Here is a 16176-nt window from a genome sequence, read left to right as displayed (position 1 = left end):
GAATGCCTTTCTACAAAGTCTTGGTGTAAAATTTGGGGTCAAGAGGTGGTCTTGTGCTTCATGACAAAAAACAGAGCTCTGAAATAAGAACTGCACAGAAATGTTTTTCTCTCAGTTTATATTTAGCACATACAAACTGCATATTGCTGCCCTATCAAACATAATAAACAGAGCCATGAATGATTCCAAATACACGTCTTTAGAGAAAGTCGTTGTGAACAAAAGATTTCTTCTGGGTTCTTTTATTGCTCAGAGTTTCTTTCTTCAGAAATATAAAAGATCATTTAATTTAGAAAATGTATAGCAGAGGTCAGCAATAAAACACATTGAACAAATAAGCGAACATGAATGGTTTCTAAAACAAATTAGTATGCAAGGTGCTCGTTAGCCACTAGAATACTTGTAACCAGTGAGGCGACTATCATCAAAGCTAGGCTCACTTCTGAGTTCTTACCAGACATATTTGGCAATTATTGGACAACAAATGACAGCACAAAGGAAAAAACAAGCAGCATAACATTTATTTGCTGTTACAATAATTGAAATGTCCCATATTTTTATAAAGTGGTGGTCACTGGATTTTACGGTTTATACTGTTAGCCTAGTAGTAACTCTTAAAGAGTTTATCTGTTCAAATAAAGTTATGTACTTTTTATAACAGTGTACTAAGCCATCAGCATCTAGTTAATACTAGAAACGTTTGCCAAGGAAATACATTATTTAATTTTTACTACAATTAGGGAAAATTCATAGAACACAGCTTCTTTTATGAAATATTTTAAACCTGACGTTATTACATGTACTGTACATACCTGTGCCAAGACATTTAAGGTAGACATTTTCAATTTATTTGCAATTTATCATTTAAGTGAAAATGCTGTACATCTTCTAGTATCCACACAATGGTACATTTCTAGTAAAAATGCACTCCTTTAAACCCTTCACACCCGAAACACTCTTGTGGGAAAGGGGATAAGGAAGCTGCAATATAGCTCTAAATGTATTCAAACAAAACATCATAATCCTACATTGAAAAATAATTTTATCAAAACCAATCACAATTGAGTACAATTTTGTTTCAAGGGTACATGTTGAAATTGCACTTGGCAGACATGATTAAGTTTTCTTTTTCCATTTGCTCTTACTACTTTTCAAGTGCTGACAAGTTACTCTTTTTCCTTCCTTGCATGTTTGTATTTGTCAACATAGGCACGCACCAGATTTGCCACTTTTGCTGAATTTACGTCTCCGCTCTTACTATGACAAACCTAGGTTTAAACAAAAACGCCTGTGGTTAAATTGAATCAAACAGTGACAAGTGTCTGAATAATTTTCAATGATGTGACCATCTGAAATGTACTTCTCTAGAGACAGTCTGCACTTTTACTATAATTTACAGAATTAAACTCTAAATTAAATCATTTTCCATCACTTACCTATTCACACGGAGTTTAACGAAGGAAGGTATTCATTCCATTCACAATGTAGTAGCTCATTGCAAAAATGTGTGTGCTATTAAGCTGTATGGGCAACATGCAGGTTACAGATGTAAGTCCCGGCTAGCTAACATAACCTTTCATCGTTTCAAAATTAATACAATAAGTACAGTAAAAGTATATAATTTCTGCAAAAAAATATGACACTTACTCAAGGGAAACGGTTACCAGTAATAGAACACCACATGAACGTTCAACCTAGAAATACTTTTCAAATCTCTTAATTTCTGCCCCTTAGTGGAATGTCACAGTTTTTATCTCAAGACACCTTCTCAAACCTACCCACAGTAATCAGACAATCTGTAGCCCTCAACAAACTCCATATCAAGACTAATTACACTGCAAAGTCTGTATAACAATGATGTACAGCAGCAGCCATCTAACTTAGTCTAGTCCCTTTTCTGGAGTCCAAAGATGGCTGCATTTGGTAAACAAAGAGGTAGAGTCAAAGTTGCCAGAAACCCCCACGCTCAAAAACTGGACTGACTTGCCAGCAAACTGATTAATGAAGAACCTACCTCAAAGGAGTGGAATCATGTTAGAAAATAACAGTTCGCTCTGGTACTTTTCCTTAATGAACACACCCACTTAGGTGTATGTAGATCAAGCTTTGTCAGCGGAATGTTTCAAAAGATAGTAATACAAAAGTGCATTCCTGCGGTGTGGAGAGAATGATCTCTGAAACTACTGTATACCCTCACAGTGCTCAGTGCGCTTTGGAGTCAAAACATTAACTTAGTGCCTAAAGTTCAATCAATGACCAAATTATGAGGAGCATTTGACTTAGGAGGCCTCCTATACCAAACAAGGCTTAGTTTTACAATAACACTCGGTTGTTTCACCTTTGCAAATTTTGGACTGCCAAGTCAGTTTCCTGAACTAGCTCTCTAGCATGTCTGCTGTCCCTCATCTAATTCCCTTCCCCACACATGCCAATCTAGGAGCCAATGACGCTTCATAAAACAAGCTTTGAAAATGCAATAGGCTTCGCCATTAAGTTAAATGATTTGCTAATGATATTGTATAGCAAAGCAAATTGCTTTAACTTAATGAAAGGTGAGACCTAATGTTAGTCAGTGTCAATCAGTCAGTGCCAGTCAGTTTCAGTCATTGTCAGTCAGTCAGTGAGTGGCAGTCAGTCAGTGTCCATCATTGTCATGCAGTCAGTGTCAGTCATGCAGTCAGTGTCAGTCAGTGTTAGTCAGTCAGTGTTAGTCAGTCAGTGTCAGTCAGTCAGACTCAGTCAGTCAGTGTCAGTCAGTCAGTCAGTGTCAGTCAGTCAGACTCAGTCAGTCAGTGTCTGTCAGTCAGTCAGTGTCAGTCAGTCAGACTCAGTCAGTCAGTGTCAGTCAGACTCAGTCAGTCAGTGTCAGTCAGTCTCAGTCAGTCAGTGTCAGTCAGTCAGTCAGTGTCAGTCAGTGTCAGTCAGTCAGTCAGTGTCAGTCAGTCAGACTCAGTCAGTCAGTGTCAGTCAGTCAGACTCAGTCAGTCAGTGTCAGACTCAGTCAGTGTCAGTCAGTCAGTCAGAGTCAGTCAGACTCAGTCAGTCAGTGTCAGTCAGTCAGTCAGTGTCAGTCAGTCAGTCAGTGTCAGTCAGTCAGTCAGAGTCAGTCAGACAGTCAGTCAGTGTCAGTTAGTCAGAGTCAGTCAGAGTCAGTCAGTCAGTCAAAGTCAGTCAGAGTCAGTCAGAGTCAGTCAGTCAGTCAGTGTCAGTTAGTCAGAGTCAGTCAGAGTCAGTCAGTCAGTCAGAGTCAGTCAGAGTCAGACAGTCAGTCAGTGTCAGTTAGTCAGAGTCAGTCAGAGTCAGTCAGTGTCAGTCAGTCAGTGTCAGTTAGTCAGAGTCAGTCAGAGTCAGTCAGTCAGTCAGTGTCAGTTAGTCAGAGTCAGTCAGAGTCAGTCAGAGTCAGTCAGTGTCAGTCAGTCAGTGTCAGTTAGTCAGAGTCAGTCAGTGTCAGTCAGTCAGTGTCAGTTAGTCAGAGTCAGTCAGAGTCAGTCAGTGTCAGTCAGTCAGTGTCAGTCAGTCAGTCAGTGTCAGTCAGTCAGTCAGAGTCAGTCAGTCAGTGTCAGGCAGTCAGTCAGTCAGTCAGTCAGTGTCAGGCAGTCAGTGTCAGTCAGTCAGTGTCAGGTCAGTCAGGCAGTCATGTCAGAGTCAGTCAGTGTCAGGTCAGTCAGGCAGTCATGTCAGAGTCAGTCAGTGTCAGGTCAGTCAGGCAGTCATGTCAGAGTCAGTCAGTGTCAGGTCAGTCAGGCAGTCATGTCAGAGTCAGTCAGTGTCAGGTCAGTCAGGCAGTCATGTCAGAGTCAGTCAGTGTCAGGTCAGTCAGGCAGTCATGTCAGAGTCAGTCAGTGTCAGTCAGTCAGTGTCAGTCAGTCAGTGTCAGTCAGTGTCAGTCAGTCAATCAATCAGTGTTAGTCAGTGTCAGGCAGTCATGTGTGAGGCAGTGCGAGTCAGTCCGCGGCAGTGCGAGTCAGTCCGCGGCAGTGCGAGTCAGTCCGCGGCAGTGCGAGTCAGTCCGCGGCAGTGCGAGTCAGTCCGCGGCAGTGCGAGTCAGTCCGCGGCAGTGCGAGTCAGTCCGCGGCAGTGCGAGTCAGTCCGCGGCAGTGCGAGTCAGTCCGCGGCAGTGCGAGTCAGTCCGCGGCAGTGCGAGTCGGTCCGCGGCAGTGCGAGTCGGTCCGCGGCAGTGCGAGTCGGTCCGCGGCAGTGCGAGTCGGTCCGCGGCAGTGCGAGTCGGTCCGCGGCAGTGCGAGTCGGTCCGCCGCAGTGCGAGTCGGTCCGCGGCAGTGCGAGTCGGTCCGCGGCAGTGCGAGTCGGTCCGCGGCAGTGCGAGTCGGTCCGCGGCAGTGCGAGTCGGTCCGCGGCAGTGCGAGTCGGTCCGCGGCAGTGCGAGTCGGTCCGCGGCAGTGCGAGTCGGTCCGCGGCAGTGCGAGTCGGTCCGCGGCAGTGCGAGTCGGTCCGCGGCAGTGCGAGTCGGTCCGCGGCAGTGCGAGTCGGTCCGCGGCAGTGCGAGTCGGTCCGCGGCAGTGCGAGTCGGTCCGCGGCAGTGCGAGTCGGTCCGCGGCAGTGCGAGTCGGTCCGCGGCAGTGCGAGTCGGTCCGCGGCAGTGCGAGTCGGTCCGCGGCACTGCGAGTCGGTCCGCGGCACTGCGAGTCGGTCCGCGGCACTGCGAGTCAGTCCGCGGCACTGCGAGTCAGTCCGCGGCACTGCGAGTCAGTCCGTGGCAGTGCGAGTCAGTCCGTGGCAGTGCGAGTCAGTCCGTGGCAGTGCGAGTCAGTCCGTGGCAGTGCGAGTCAGTCCGTGGCAGTGCGAGTCAGGCCGTGGCAGTGCGAGTCAGGCCGTGGCAGTCCGCGTCAGGCCGTGGCCGTGTCCGCGTCAGGCCGTGTCCGCGTCAGTCAGTGTCCGCGTCAGTCAGTGTCCGCGTCAGTCAGTGTCCGCGTCAGTCAGTGTCCGCGTCAGTCAGTGTCCGCGTCAGTCAGTGTCCGCGTCAGTCAGTGTCCGCGTCAGTCAGTGTCCGCGTCAGTCAGTGTCCGCGTCAGTCAGTGTCCATGTAAGTCAGGGTCAGTCAGTGTCAGTCATGTCAGTCAGTCATGTCAGTCAGTGTCAGTCATGTCAGTCAGTGTCAGTCAGTGTCAGTCAGTGTCAGTCAGTCAGTGTCAGTCAGTGTCAGTCAGTGTCAGTCAGTGTCAGTTAGTGTCAGTTAGTGTCAGTTAGTGTCAGTTAGTGTCAGTCAGTAAGTGGAAGTCAGTCAATGTCAATCATTGTCAGTCAGTATCAGTCCGTCAGTCAGTGTCAGTCAGTGAGTATTAGTCAGTGGCAGTCAGTGTGTCAGTGTCAGTCAGTATTAGTGTCAGCCTGTCAGAGTCAGTCCAAGTCAGTCAGTCTGTGTCCGTCCGTGTCCGTCAGAATCAGTCTGTGTCCGTCCGTGGCATGCGTGGCAGTCAGTGTCAGTCGTGGCAGTCAGTGTCAGTCATGGCAGTCAGTGTCAGTCATGGCAGTCAGTGTCAGTCAGTGTGAGTAAGTCAGTGTGAGTCAGTCAGTCAGTGTGAGTCAGTCAGTCAGTCAGTGTGAGTCAGTGTCAGTCAGAGTCAATCATTGTCAGTCAGTATCAGTCAGTGTCAGCCAGTCAGTGTCGGTTAGTGTCGGTCAGTGTCAGTCAGTCAATCAATCAGTGTTAGCCAGTGTCTGTCAGTCAGTGTCCGTCAGTCCGTATCAGTCAGTGCCCGTGTCTGTCAGTGTCAGTCAATCCGTCAATCAGAGTCAGTCAGTCAATCAGTTTTAGTGTGTCAGTCAGAGTCAGTCAGTCAGTGTCAGTCAGTTAATGTCAATCATTGTCAGTCAGTATCAGTCAGTCAGAGTCAATCAGGGTCAGTCAGTATTAGTCACTGTCCGTGTCAGTCAGTCAGTCAGTGTCCGTCAGTCAGTGTCCGTCAGTCAGTGTCCGTCAGTCAGTGTCCGTCAGTCAGTGTCCGTCAGTCAGTGTCCGTCAGTCAGTGTCCGTCAGTCAGTGTCCGTCAGTCAGTGTCCGTCAGTCAGTGTCCGTCAGTCAGTATTAGTGTCAGCCAGTCAGTGTCAGTCAGTGTCAGTCAGTGTCAGTCAGTGTCAGTCAGTGTCAGTCAGTGTCAGTCAGTGTCAGCCAGTGTCAGCCAGTCAGTGTTAGTCAGTGTTAGTCAGTCAGTCAGTCCTTGTCCGTCCATGGCAGTCAGTGTAAGTCATGGCAGTCAGTGTAAGTCATGGCAGTCAGTGTAAGTCATGGCAGTCAGTGTAAGTCATGGCAGTCAGTGTCAGTGAGTATTAGTCAGTGTGAGTCAGTCAGTCAATCAATCAGTGTTAGTGTCTGTCAGTCATAGTCAAGTCAGTCAGTGTTAGTCAGTCAGTGTCAGTCAGTCAGTGTCAATCATTGTCAGTTATGAGTCAGTCAGTGAGTATTAGTCAGTGTCACTGAGTATTAGTCAGTATTAGTCAGTGTCAGTCAGTATTAGTCAGTGTCAGTCAGTATTAGTCAGTGTCAGTCAGTGTCGGTCAGAGTCAGTCAGTCAATCAGTGTTAGCCAGTGTCTGTCAGTCATTGTCAGTGTCAGTCAGTCAGTCAGTGTCCGTGTCAGTCAGTAGCAGTCAGTGTGGATAAGTTACTTACCTGTGATCCTAGTTCTCTTCCAGGGGTATCCTCATCAAAGTCATAAGCACTGATTATTCCCGTCCATGTGCGGGACCCCGGAAACAATATAAAAATATATATGTAAAAAACACATATCTCGCTCCACATATATGTACGTACATATATTATTTTTCTCACACCAATGCAGTCCCAAAACTGAGGCTAAAACAATGTAATCACATGTACATGTACTGCAATTAGTAAGGAAACAAAAAACACATTAGGTCAAATATCCCTTGAACTTTGTGTTTTAATGAGTAAAACCACTCATAAATCCTGAAAATTGCTAATAAATAGACATTGTTAGCCCTCAGGCTGCATTGTAAAACAATAGCATAGAAAATGAAACCATTTTCAACAAAAACTGGCACCGTGCCTTTAAGGCAGCCATGACCCCAGGCTTCCCATCATGCCTCAGGGGTGACAGTTAAATCAGTTGTTCTTTGCATAACCCTGAAGACAGGGCTCAACCATAAGATTGTAATAGTATCGAATCTCATTTACCTGGGGAGGCGTGTGGGTTGCTTATGACTTTGATGATACCCCTGGAATAGAACTAGGATTACAGGTAAGTAACTTATCCTTCTCTTCCAGGGGATCCTCATCAATATCATAAGCACTGAATAGAATAGCAAGCCCATCAACCACCTGCAGGTAAATGAGAAGTACATGACCCAACCAAATCATAACAGCCAATAACTCAGCTGTTAAACAGATTCCTCAGGGAGGCCTGGCCCACCTGGGTGTCTGCTCTCGTGTCAGAATCTAGACAGTAATGTCTGGTAAATGTATGGACAGACCTCCAGGTCGCCGCTTTACAAATCTCAGACATGGGCACATTATGCAGGTAAGCCGTCGTGGCAGCTCTACCTCTAGTGGAATGCGCTTTAGGGGTAAACCCCAGAGGTTTTTGCGCCAATTGATAAGCAAGTTTGATACACGAAACGATCCATCTGGAAATGGAACGTTTCGATGCTGCATGACCAATTCTGATCGATCCATAGTTAACAAATAACTGATCAGAATGTCGAATAGACTTGGACCTGTCCAGATAGAACTTTAAAACCCTTTTCAGGTCCAAAGAGTGTAAAGCCCTCTCAACTGGAGTAGAGGGATTGAGAAAGAAAGTGGGCAGAAAGATCAACTGATTGACATGAAAATCTGACACCACTTTCGGCAGGAAAGAGAGCCTGAATCTCGCTCACCCTACGGGCTGACGTAATCGCTACCAATAGAGCTGCTTTCCAGGAAATATGCTGTAAAGTAGCTTTATGAATGGGCTCAAAAGAAGGGCCCATCAACTTTGATAGTACTAGGTTCAGCTCCCAGGGACGAGAAGGAGTACGTACTGGAGGGTACACCTTTTTCAGACCCTGCAGGAAATCCTTTACCGCTGGCAACTGGAAAAAAGAGGTTTGTGAAGGTGATCGCCTATGAGCAGTTTTGCGGCTAAATGCACCTTAATGGAATTAAACTTCAACCCTGCTTTAGCCAGGTACAACAAGTAGGGAAGAACTGCTTCTTCCTGACCAGTCACCGGATGACACTCTCTTCTATGTTAAGCCTCCCGCATTATTTATCATTTATGATCTAATTTGAGGCATGACTGTCTAAAATCAATTGACTAATTAATTGTTTCATTGTGTTAATTGTTTAGAATTTTTGTTGCATTTTGGTCTTAGTGACCGCCTGTCTGAGTTTTCTATACTTTCACCATTCCAGCACCACCCTTCCCTACTTCTTTCTTTTAGGGGCATTATATGTGATTTAATATGTACTCATTTTTATGAATTAGTTTTATGTAAACACACGTTGTGATTAAAAAACAATGTTGTTATAATTTTCTCTATATCTATTTATTCTGGTTACGATTGAGTTTATTGCGTGTTTTTCTGGGACCACTTTGTGTGTAACAATATTTCGCCCAGGTCCCAGTGACTTCTTGGGTTAACCCGTGTCTTAGCAGCACAGTCACCGGATTATGGCCATTCTGCATGCACCACATATAGAACCGCTTCCACTTGCATGCGTAAGAGTGTCTTGTGGAAGGGCGTTGTGCTTCTCTCAGAATGGACATGCAGTCTTGTGGCAGTCCTAGATGGCCGTACTGAATGACCTCAGGAGCCATGCTGCCAAGTTGAGTGGCGGAAGGTTGGGATGGTGAATCCTCCCGTTCATCTTCGATAACAGGTCCGGCCTGCACGGAAGCCTCTTGTGAGGAGACACTGACAGGTGAAGTAGGTCCGTGTACCACCATTGTCTCGGCCAGTCGGGGGCAATCAGGATCATTGTTGTGTACGAGTGGTTCAGCTTGCTCACCACCTTCGGGATAAGCGGAAGGGGTGGAAAGGCGTACACAAATTCCCCTGACCAGTCGATCAAAAGAGCATTCCCTCTCGTTCCTGGTCGGTAGAACCTCGAGGCGAAGCTTGGGCATTTACTGTTTACGTCGTCTGCGAAGAGGTCTATGGAAGGACGACACCAAGACTGGAAAATGTCTTCTAGCACTTCGTCGTTGAGAACCCAGTCGTCTCGGTCTTCGAAATGCCGACTTAGTGCGTCCGTCCTCACATTCTGCTCTCCTGGGAGGTGGACTGCTTGAACAGACAACTTGCGAGCCAGAAGCCAATGCCAGATGCGCTGAGCTTCCAGTGATAGAGTCCTTGAGCGTGTTCCTCCCTGCTTGTTCAAATAGTACATCGTGGTGGTGTTGTACGTTTGTACTAGAACCGTTGCCTCCTGAAGCGAGGGAAGGAACGCTTTGAGGGCCAGGTGGACTGCTCTCAATTCCAGCAAGTTGATGTGGTAGGTGCTTTCTTTGGAAGACCACAGACCCTGCACTTGGAGAGGCCCCATGTGCGCCCCCCAGCCTTGTAAAGACGCGTCTGTGATTATCGTTTGTGCAGGAGGAGGTTGATGGAAGAGAACTCCCACCAGTATGTTCTGCTTCTTTGTCCACCACGGGATGGAAGCTCGAGCTACCTCTGACAAAGTGATCTGATTGCTGGTCCCATTTGTCCTCCAGATCCTGCTGAAGAGGACGCATCCGAAGTCTGGCGTTCGGTACAAGGAAGATGCATGAAGCCATCGACCTTAAGAGGGAGGCTATTTTTCGCACTTGGAGTCCTGTTGCGAAGAACTTGCTGGCACTTGAGCGTTATAGAAAACTGTCTCTCCTTCGAAAGAAACACTTTTCCTACTTTGGAGTCTAGCAGAGCTCCTAGAAAGTGAATCTTCTGAGTGGGTTGGGAGACAGACTTGCTGTAGTTGACATGTAGGCCTAGACGCTGACAGAGTTCTATGCAGGTCTGGAATTGATTCCTTACGTTATCTGGAGAAGGACCTTTCAACAGCCAATCGTCTAGGTATGGGTATACGAAGACCCCCCTGCGGCGTAGAGCTGCCGCCACCACTGCGACACACTTCGTGAACACCCTGGGGGCCGACTTCAACCCAAATGGTAGGACCTTGAACTGGTAGTGGGAGGTCTCCACCCGGAATCGAAGGAATCCCCTGTGATCGAGCCGTATAGGGACATGAAAGTATGCATCTTGAAGGTCCAGCGAACAAATCCAATCCCCCTTCCTGAGATGTGGATATATTTGATGAAGCGCCAACATGCGAAACTTTTCTTTTCTGACATGTAGATTGAGTGTTCTCAGGTCCAGAATGGGCCTGTATTCCGCCTTTTAGCACTTTTTTCTGCCCAGAAAATACCTTGAATAGACTCCTTTCCCCCTTTGAGCCACCAGCGCCCTCTCGATGGCTGATTTTTCGAGGAGTGTCGCTACTTCTTTCTTTAGCATTTGTAGCTGGTGGCTTGACGTTGGCATCGGAGGAACGAGTGGAGCTAGACGATGAAAACGAAGACAGTACCCATTCTGCAGCTTAGACAACACCCATTGATCTTTTGTAATGGCCTGCCACTTTGTCCTGTGATGTGCAATGCTTCCCCCACTGGAGTGGACAATGGCACTGGGGGAAATGAAGACTCATTGCTTCTGCTGAGGCTTATTGAAGCTGTTGCCTTGGCGCTGATTCCCACTTCCTTTGGAATTGCGCTTGCCTTTATATTGCGATTTTTGTTGGCCTTGCTGGTTCTGGCCCTTCTGCCAGTGAGGGGTTTGAACCCTCTGCTTCGAAGAGCCCTTGTTATCAGAACGGAACTTCTTACGGAATTCCTTTTTCTTTTCAAGCCCCACGGCTTTAAGGGTGTCTAACTCAGTTTTCATCCGTTGCATCTCTTCATCAGCACTCGCCCCAAAGAGAGATGTGCCCGAAAAAGGAAGGTTTAGGATTATGGCTTGAGCCTCGGGTTTTAATGCTGTTAGGCGCAACCATGAGGATCTCCTCGCTGTGATTCCATGCGCATAACCATGCGCAGCCAGAGTAGCTCCATCTGCCGCCGCCCCTATAATCTGATTGGAGACTTGACTGCCCTCCATCAGAATCTCCTCAAAGTCCTTACTATCTTCCTGAGGAAGTTTTGCAGAAAACCTCTGAAGCGAGTTCCACAGAGATCTATTGTATCTGCCCAGCAGAGCTTCCGCATTGGCGACCTTGAGGAAAGAGGCTGAGGTGTTACACACTCTTCTCCCCCATGAGTCTTGTAACTTGCTGTCCTTATCCGGTGGTTTCGTGGATGAGGAGGCCATCGCATTGGATTTTTTAGCCGCCGCAATGATTACTAAATCTGGTGGTGGGTCGGACTTGAGGAACAGGGGATCCTCTTCAGGAGAGCGATATTTCTTGAGAATCCTTGCTGGGACTGACTTCACCGTAGCCGGAGTCGGGAAGACCTCATTCACCGGATCCATGATACCTGGGACCAACGGTAATAAAGGTTTGGGTGCCGATCTGTGCTGCAGGGTTTCAAAGATGACCGTCGTCTTGACCTGCGGAGCTGTCATAGGCACTCCTAGCTTCAGGGCTCCCCTGCCCAAGATGTCTTGGAACGAGAAAATATCCTAAGTTGGAGATATTCTCGATTGCGGGCTGTCTGTTAGAGTCGGAGAGTAATTCCTGTGAGAGCGTGACTTCTAAGAACTTGAAGATCTATGAGTCCGCCCTCTGCTCCTAGACATAGATCTTCTCCTACTTGAGCGCGCTCTAGAACGAGATCGCTCCCTGTGGCTAGATCTTCTCTTACTTGAGCGCACTCTAGAGCGAGACCGCTCTTTGTGGCGGGAGGCTTGTTCTCGATACGTCCTCAAACGATCCGCCGTCTCCTTGTCCTTGGCCCAGTGGTGAAGAGGTCTGTACCACCTTGGGGAAAGACGAACAGGAGAAGATTTCTGGGTATGATCCCTCACTGGCGAACGTATAGGAGGAGGTTGATCCGCTTGTTCCTGCTGCGACCTTGCAGGGGACTTGGACCTCTCCCTATCCGAAGAGCTGACTTCTCCATCCGAAGATCTGTCACTGCGAGATGCAATGGAGGATGAGGACAGGCTCACCAGAGACCGTGTAGAGGAAGACCTCGACCGACCTCTCTCATCCGAGACCCTTCTCCTTTTGACGGGAGGATCCTGTATCGGGGATTGTTCCACCTCCGCAGCCGATGCTGATCTTGGGGAACCCTACTGAGACATCAGGGCCTGAGGCTGGCCCAATGATTGACTCTCCATCTCTTGCACCACCTGCCTCAAGGGTGACCTCTCCTGTGTTCTTGTAGGGGAGACATTCCCTGAATTAGACACCGGTTGGCTCGCCGTCGAGCTCCTCTGCTTCAATGGCGACCTACCCCTCGACGCTGTCTGTAGCGGAGGTACCTTGCCTTTCGACGCTGAAGACGTCTTCTTCGTCGCCATCGACTGCTTTTTCGACGCCGATCCAGACGCCGAAGGTGAACAAGTCGGGATTCCTCTCGACGTCGACCGCATCCTGCGACTTTTCTGCTTCTTGGCAGATCTTCCTCTCTCAGAAAGTCCATAAATGCGAATTTCCTCTCGGTCTTTGAGAGTTCTGGACGATAAAACCTGGCAGTGTTCACAGGATTTTGAAGAATGAGAGTCTGGTAGGCACAGGATACACATTGAATGAGTGTCAGTCTTGGCCGTTTTCCTTCCACATGAAGGGCATTTGTCAAAGATGGAAGGCATTTTGACAGAAAAATTACCTTTTTTAAGCCTAAAAAAGGTAACATTAACACTCTAAGTCCAAAAGACATTGAGTGAAAGCAAAAATTGTAGATAACCTGGAATATTTTTTGACACAAAGTCAAAAAGGGAGCTGTTTCACCAGGGTCCTGACTGAAGGAGCCGGAAAGAACAACTGACCTAACTGTCACCCCTGAGGCATGATGGGAAGCCTGGGGTCATGGCTGCCTTAAAGGCACAGTGCCAGTTTTTGTTGAAAATGGTTTCATTTTCTATGCTATTGTTTTACAATGCAGCCTGAGGGCTAACAATGTTTATTTATTAGCAATTTTCAGGATTTATGAGTGGTTTTACTCATTAAAACACAAAGTTCAAGGGATATTTGACCTAATGTGTTTTTTGTTTCCTTACTAATTGCAGTACATGTACATGTGATTACATTGTTTTAGCCTCAGTTTTGGGGCTGCATTGGTGTGAGAAAAAGAATATATGTACGTACATATATGTGGAGCAAGATATATATTCTTATATTGTTTCCTGGGTCCCGAACATGGGCGGGAATATTCAGTGCTTATGACTATTGATGAGGATCCCCTGGAAGAGAACGGTGTCAGTCAATCAGTCCCAGTCAATCAGAGTCAGTCAGTGTCGTCAGAGTCAGTCAATCAATCAATCAGTGTTAGCCAGTGTCCGTGTCAGTCAGTCAGTGTCCGTGTCAGTCAGTCAGTGTCCGTATCAGTCAGTCAGTGTCGGTGTCAGTCAGTGTCAGTCAGTGTCCGTGTCAGTCAGGCAGTGTCAGTCAGTGTCCGTGTCAGTCAATCAGTGACAGTCAGTCAGTGTTAGTCAGTCAGTCAGTGTTAGTCAGTCAGTCAGTGTTAGTCAGTCAGTGTTAGTCAGTCAGTGTTAGTCAGTCAGTGTTAGTCAGTCAGTGTTAGTCAGTCAGTAAGTGTTAGTCAGTCAGTAAGTGTTAGTCAGTCAGTAAGTGTTAGTCAGTCAGTAAGTGGCAGTCAGTCAGTAAGTGGCAGTCAGTCAATGTCAATCATCAGTCAGAGTCAATCAGTGTTAGTCAGTCAGTGTCAGTCAGTCAGTATTAGTCAGTATTAGTCAGTGTCAGTCAGTGTCCGTGTCAGTCAGTCAGTATCAGTCAGTGTGTCAGTCAGTCAGTGTCAGTCAGAGTCAGTCAGTCAGAGTCAGTCAGTCAGAGTCTGTCAGTCAGAGTCTGTCAGTCAGAGTCTGTCAGTCAGAGTCTGTCAGTCAGAGTCTGTCAGTCAGAGTCTGTCAGTCAGAGTCTGTCAGTCAGAGTCTGTCAGTCAGAGTCTGTCAGTCAGAGCCTGTCAGTCAGAGCCTGTCAGTCAGAGCCTGTCAGTCAGAGCCTGTCAGTCAGAGTCAGTCAGTCAGAGTCAGTCAGTCAGAGTCTGTCAGTCAGAGTCTGTCAGTCAGAGTCTGTCAGTCAGAGTCTGTCAGTCAGAGTCTGTCAGTCAGAGTCAGTCAGTCAAAGTCTGTCAGTCAGAGTCTGTCAGTCAGAGTCTGTCGGTCAGAGTCTGTCGGTCAGAGTCTGTCGGTCAGAGTCTGTCGGTCAGAGTCTGTCGGTCAGTGTCAGTCAGTCAGTGTCAATCAGTCAGTGTCAATCAGTCAGTGTCAATCAGTCAGTGTCAGTCAGTCAGTGTCAGTCAGTCAGTGTCAGTCAGTCAGTGTCAGTCAGTCAGTGTCAGTAAGTTCCATCTTTGAAAAATTCCATGTAGCAATGCTTACAGAACCTGCCTAACTCCAACTTCCCGGTCTGTCCATGTTGAGTGCTCTTTATTTCCAAATAGTTGTTGCCGATACGGTATTTGGTCAGCATCTGTTTATTTCATGGTTTTATTGCTATTACAAATGTGAGACTGCTTTCCAGTAGTACAAGTCCAGCAGTAAGAAACATTTCATCTTATTCTGTGCCTTTATCTGGGCTACCCCTTGGATTTTGCCACTATTAATGACATGAAATGAGGGAATTATTTGGGGTTTTCATAATTTTTTCTTTAGTTCTAGCTTTATCTTGCAAGGTGTTGTGAGCTGAGGAGTGATAGTTTTTGTGTGTCACTTTCATTGGCATGGGCCTGCAACTTTATTGTTCACTTTTCTATTTATGGAAGGAGATCTCACCAATTCTGCTCTGCATGCATGAGTGAGTGCATTTCTGTGTGCTGTAAGTACCTGCTTAAATAATATTATGTTTATTTACTATAAAGGGCATCTTTTCTGTTGGGGTGTCTTCCACTTGTACTTGTGCCCGTCTCCAGTGTCCTACATGGGAACGGACCTAATGACGCAGTTACAATGTGGTAACTAAAGTCTTGCGGACATGGACACCGATACTTAAACTGACATGGATATCAGATCCGAGACCAGGAGTAGGAAAGGCAGTGGCAGGGGAATTGTAGGGAATGCCAGAGAAAACACGTGCTATCTCTAATAATCCCCATGTTGATTTTTGTTTACTTGCTGTTTTTGGTCTGGGATTTCTTTGGGACTATCATTTGCTGGTTTTGTCCCTTGGGATTTCTGTGGGAAAGGTACCTCTAATTAAGAGAAAACATGATCTCCATTCCAGTGATCCAGCTGGACAACTCTCCAACTACTCCAGCAGCTAAGGGAATGACACAAAGACTATTGACTGGGAATTTCTCTTACCACACCATACATGTGAACCAGTTCTTCTGAACCCTTGTCTTGAGCTGGGTGTCATTCAACAGAGCCTCTGGATAGGTTTTATTCAAGCTTCCACATTCAGTAAGGAGCAGCGTGTTGCCCTGTCCCAGAACCTCCATCTTGCTACCACTTGCCAGAGTCCAAGGACACAAAGTAACTTGGAGGTGACACCCATATCTTTCCTGATTTTAGCAGTATGCACGTCAAACTTGTCTGCTTACCTGATAAACACTCCTAAACTGCCATCCACTGTCTTGGCAGAATAGTATAACACAGTTTCAAAAGCTTCTGCAACTTACCAGTTTACATGGAAATAAATTCAATGAGATCAATTAGCAGTAGTACAAACACCCACAAATGAATGATCAGAGATCTTGCCGTTTCACACTCTCATGGTGGCATGCGTCACAAGAGCTGTGATAATGAACTTTTGATAACTAAAAATGGCCTGGCATGCGCTCACCAGGGCGTTACGTTCAGACACGAGAGTAATGACTGAGGCCGCAGCTTATCTACTTTCAGGCAAGACAATGACCTTCGGAGATTTTTTCTTCTTTTGCTGCTTTGCATTTGGCAATAAATACCACGGGGAGGCTGTCCGGCGTGCAGACTATGCTGCTCAAAGGGAGGCCATTCTGCCCCTTTGTCTCCTCAACCAGCGCGCGAGGGAACAAAAGCAGGCCTGTGCTCAGTGGCTGTGTCTGTTGCTGTCACAGCGGCGCGAGCTGCTGCCAGGACC

At 47.1% G+C, this 16176-nt stretch overlaps 1 protein-coding gene across 5 annotated transcripts in view; it reads right to left on the bottom strand.

Annotated features, from left to right (window-relative positions):
* Nucleotides 1–222: 222 nt before the first annotated feature.
* Nucleotides 223–16176, bottom strand: part of SCAF11 (SR-related CTD associated factor 11) — an 867779-nt gene continuing 851825 nt past the window's right edge. For all 5 annotated transcript variants that reach the window (XR_015295546.1, XM_086919086.1, XM_086919088.1 and 2 more), the window contains exon 20: nucleotides 223–1268. Coding sequence is in view for 4 of the 5 variants with exons in the window: in XM_086919086.1 (XP_086775212.1) it covers nucleotides 1167–1268 (102 nt within the window). In the remaining variant the exon portion in view is untranslated. The remainder of the gene's footprint in view (nucleotides 1269–16176) is intronic.

The sequence above is a fragment of the Lissotriton vulgaris genome, chromosome 1_1 (assembly GCF_964263255.1).
Source record: "Lissotriton vulgaris chromosome 1_1, aLisVul1.2, whole genome shotgun sequence".
In the NCBI taxonomy this organism is placed as follows: domain Eukaryota; kingdom Metazoa; phylum Chordata; class Amphibia; order Caudata; family Salamandridae; genus Lissotriton; species Lissotriton vulgaris.
This window is presented reverse-complemented; position numbering and strand designations above follow the sequence as displayed.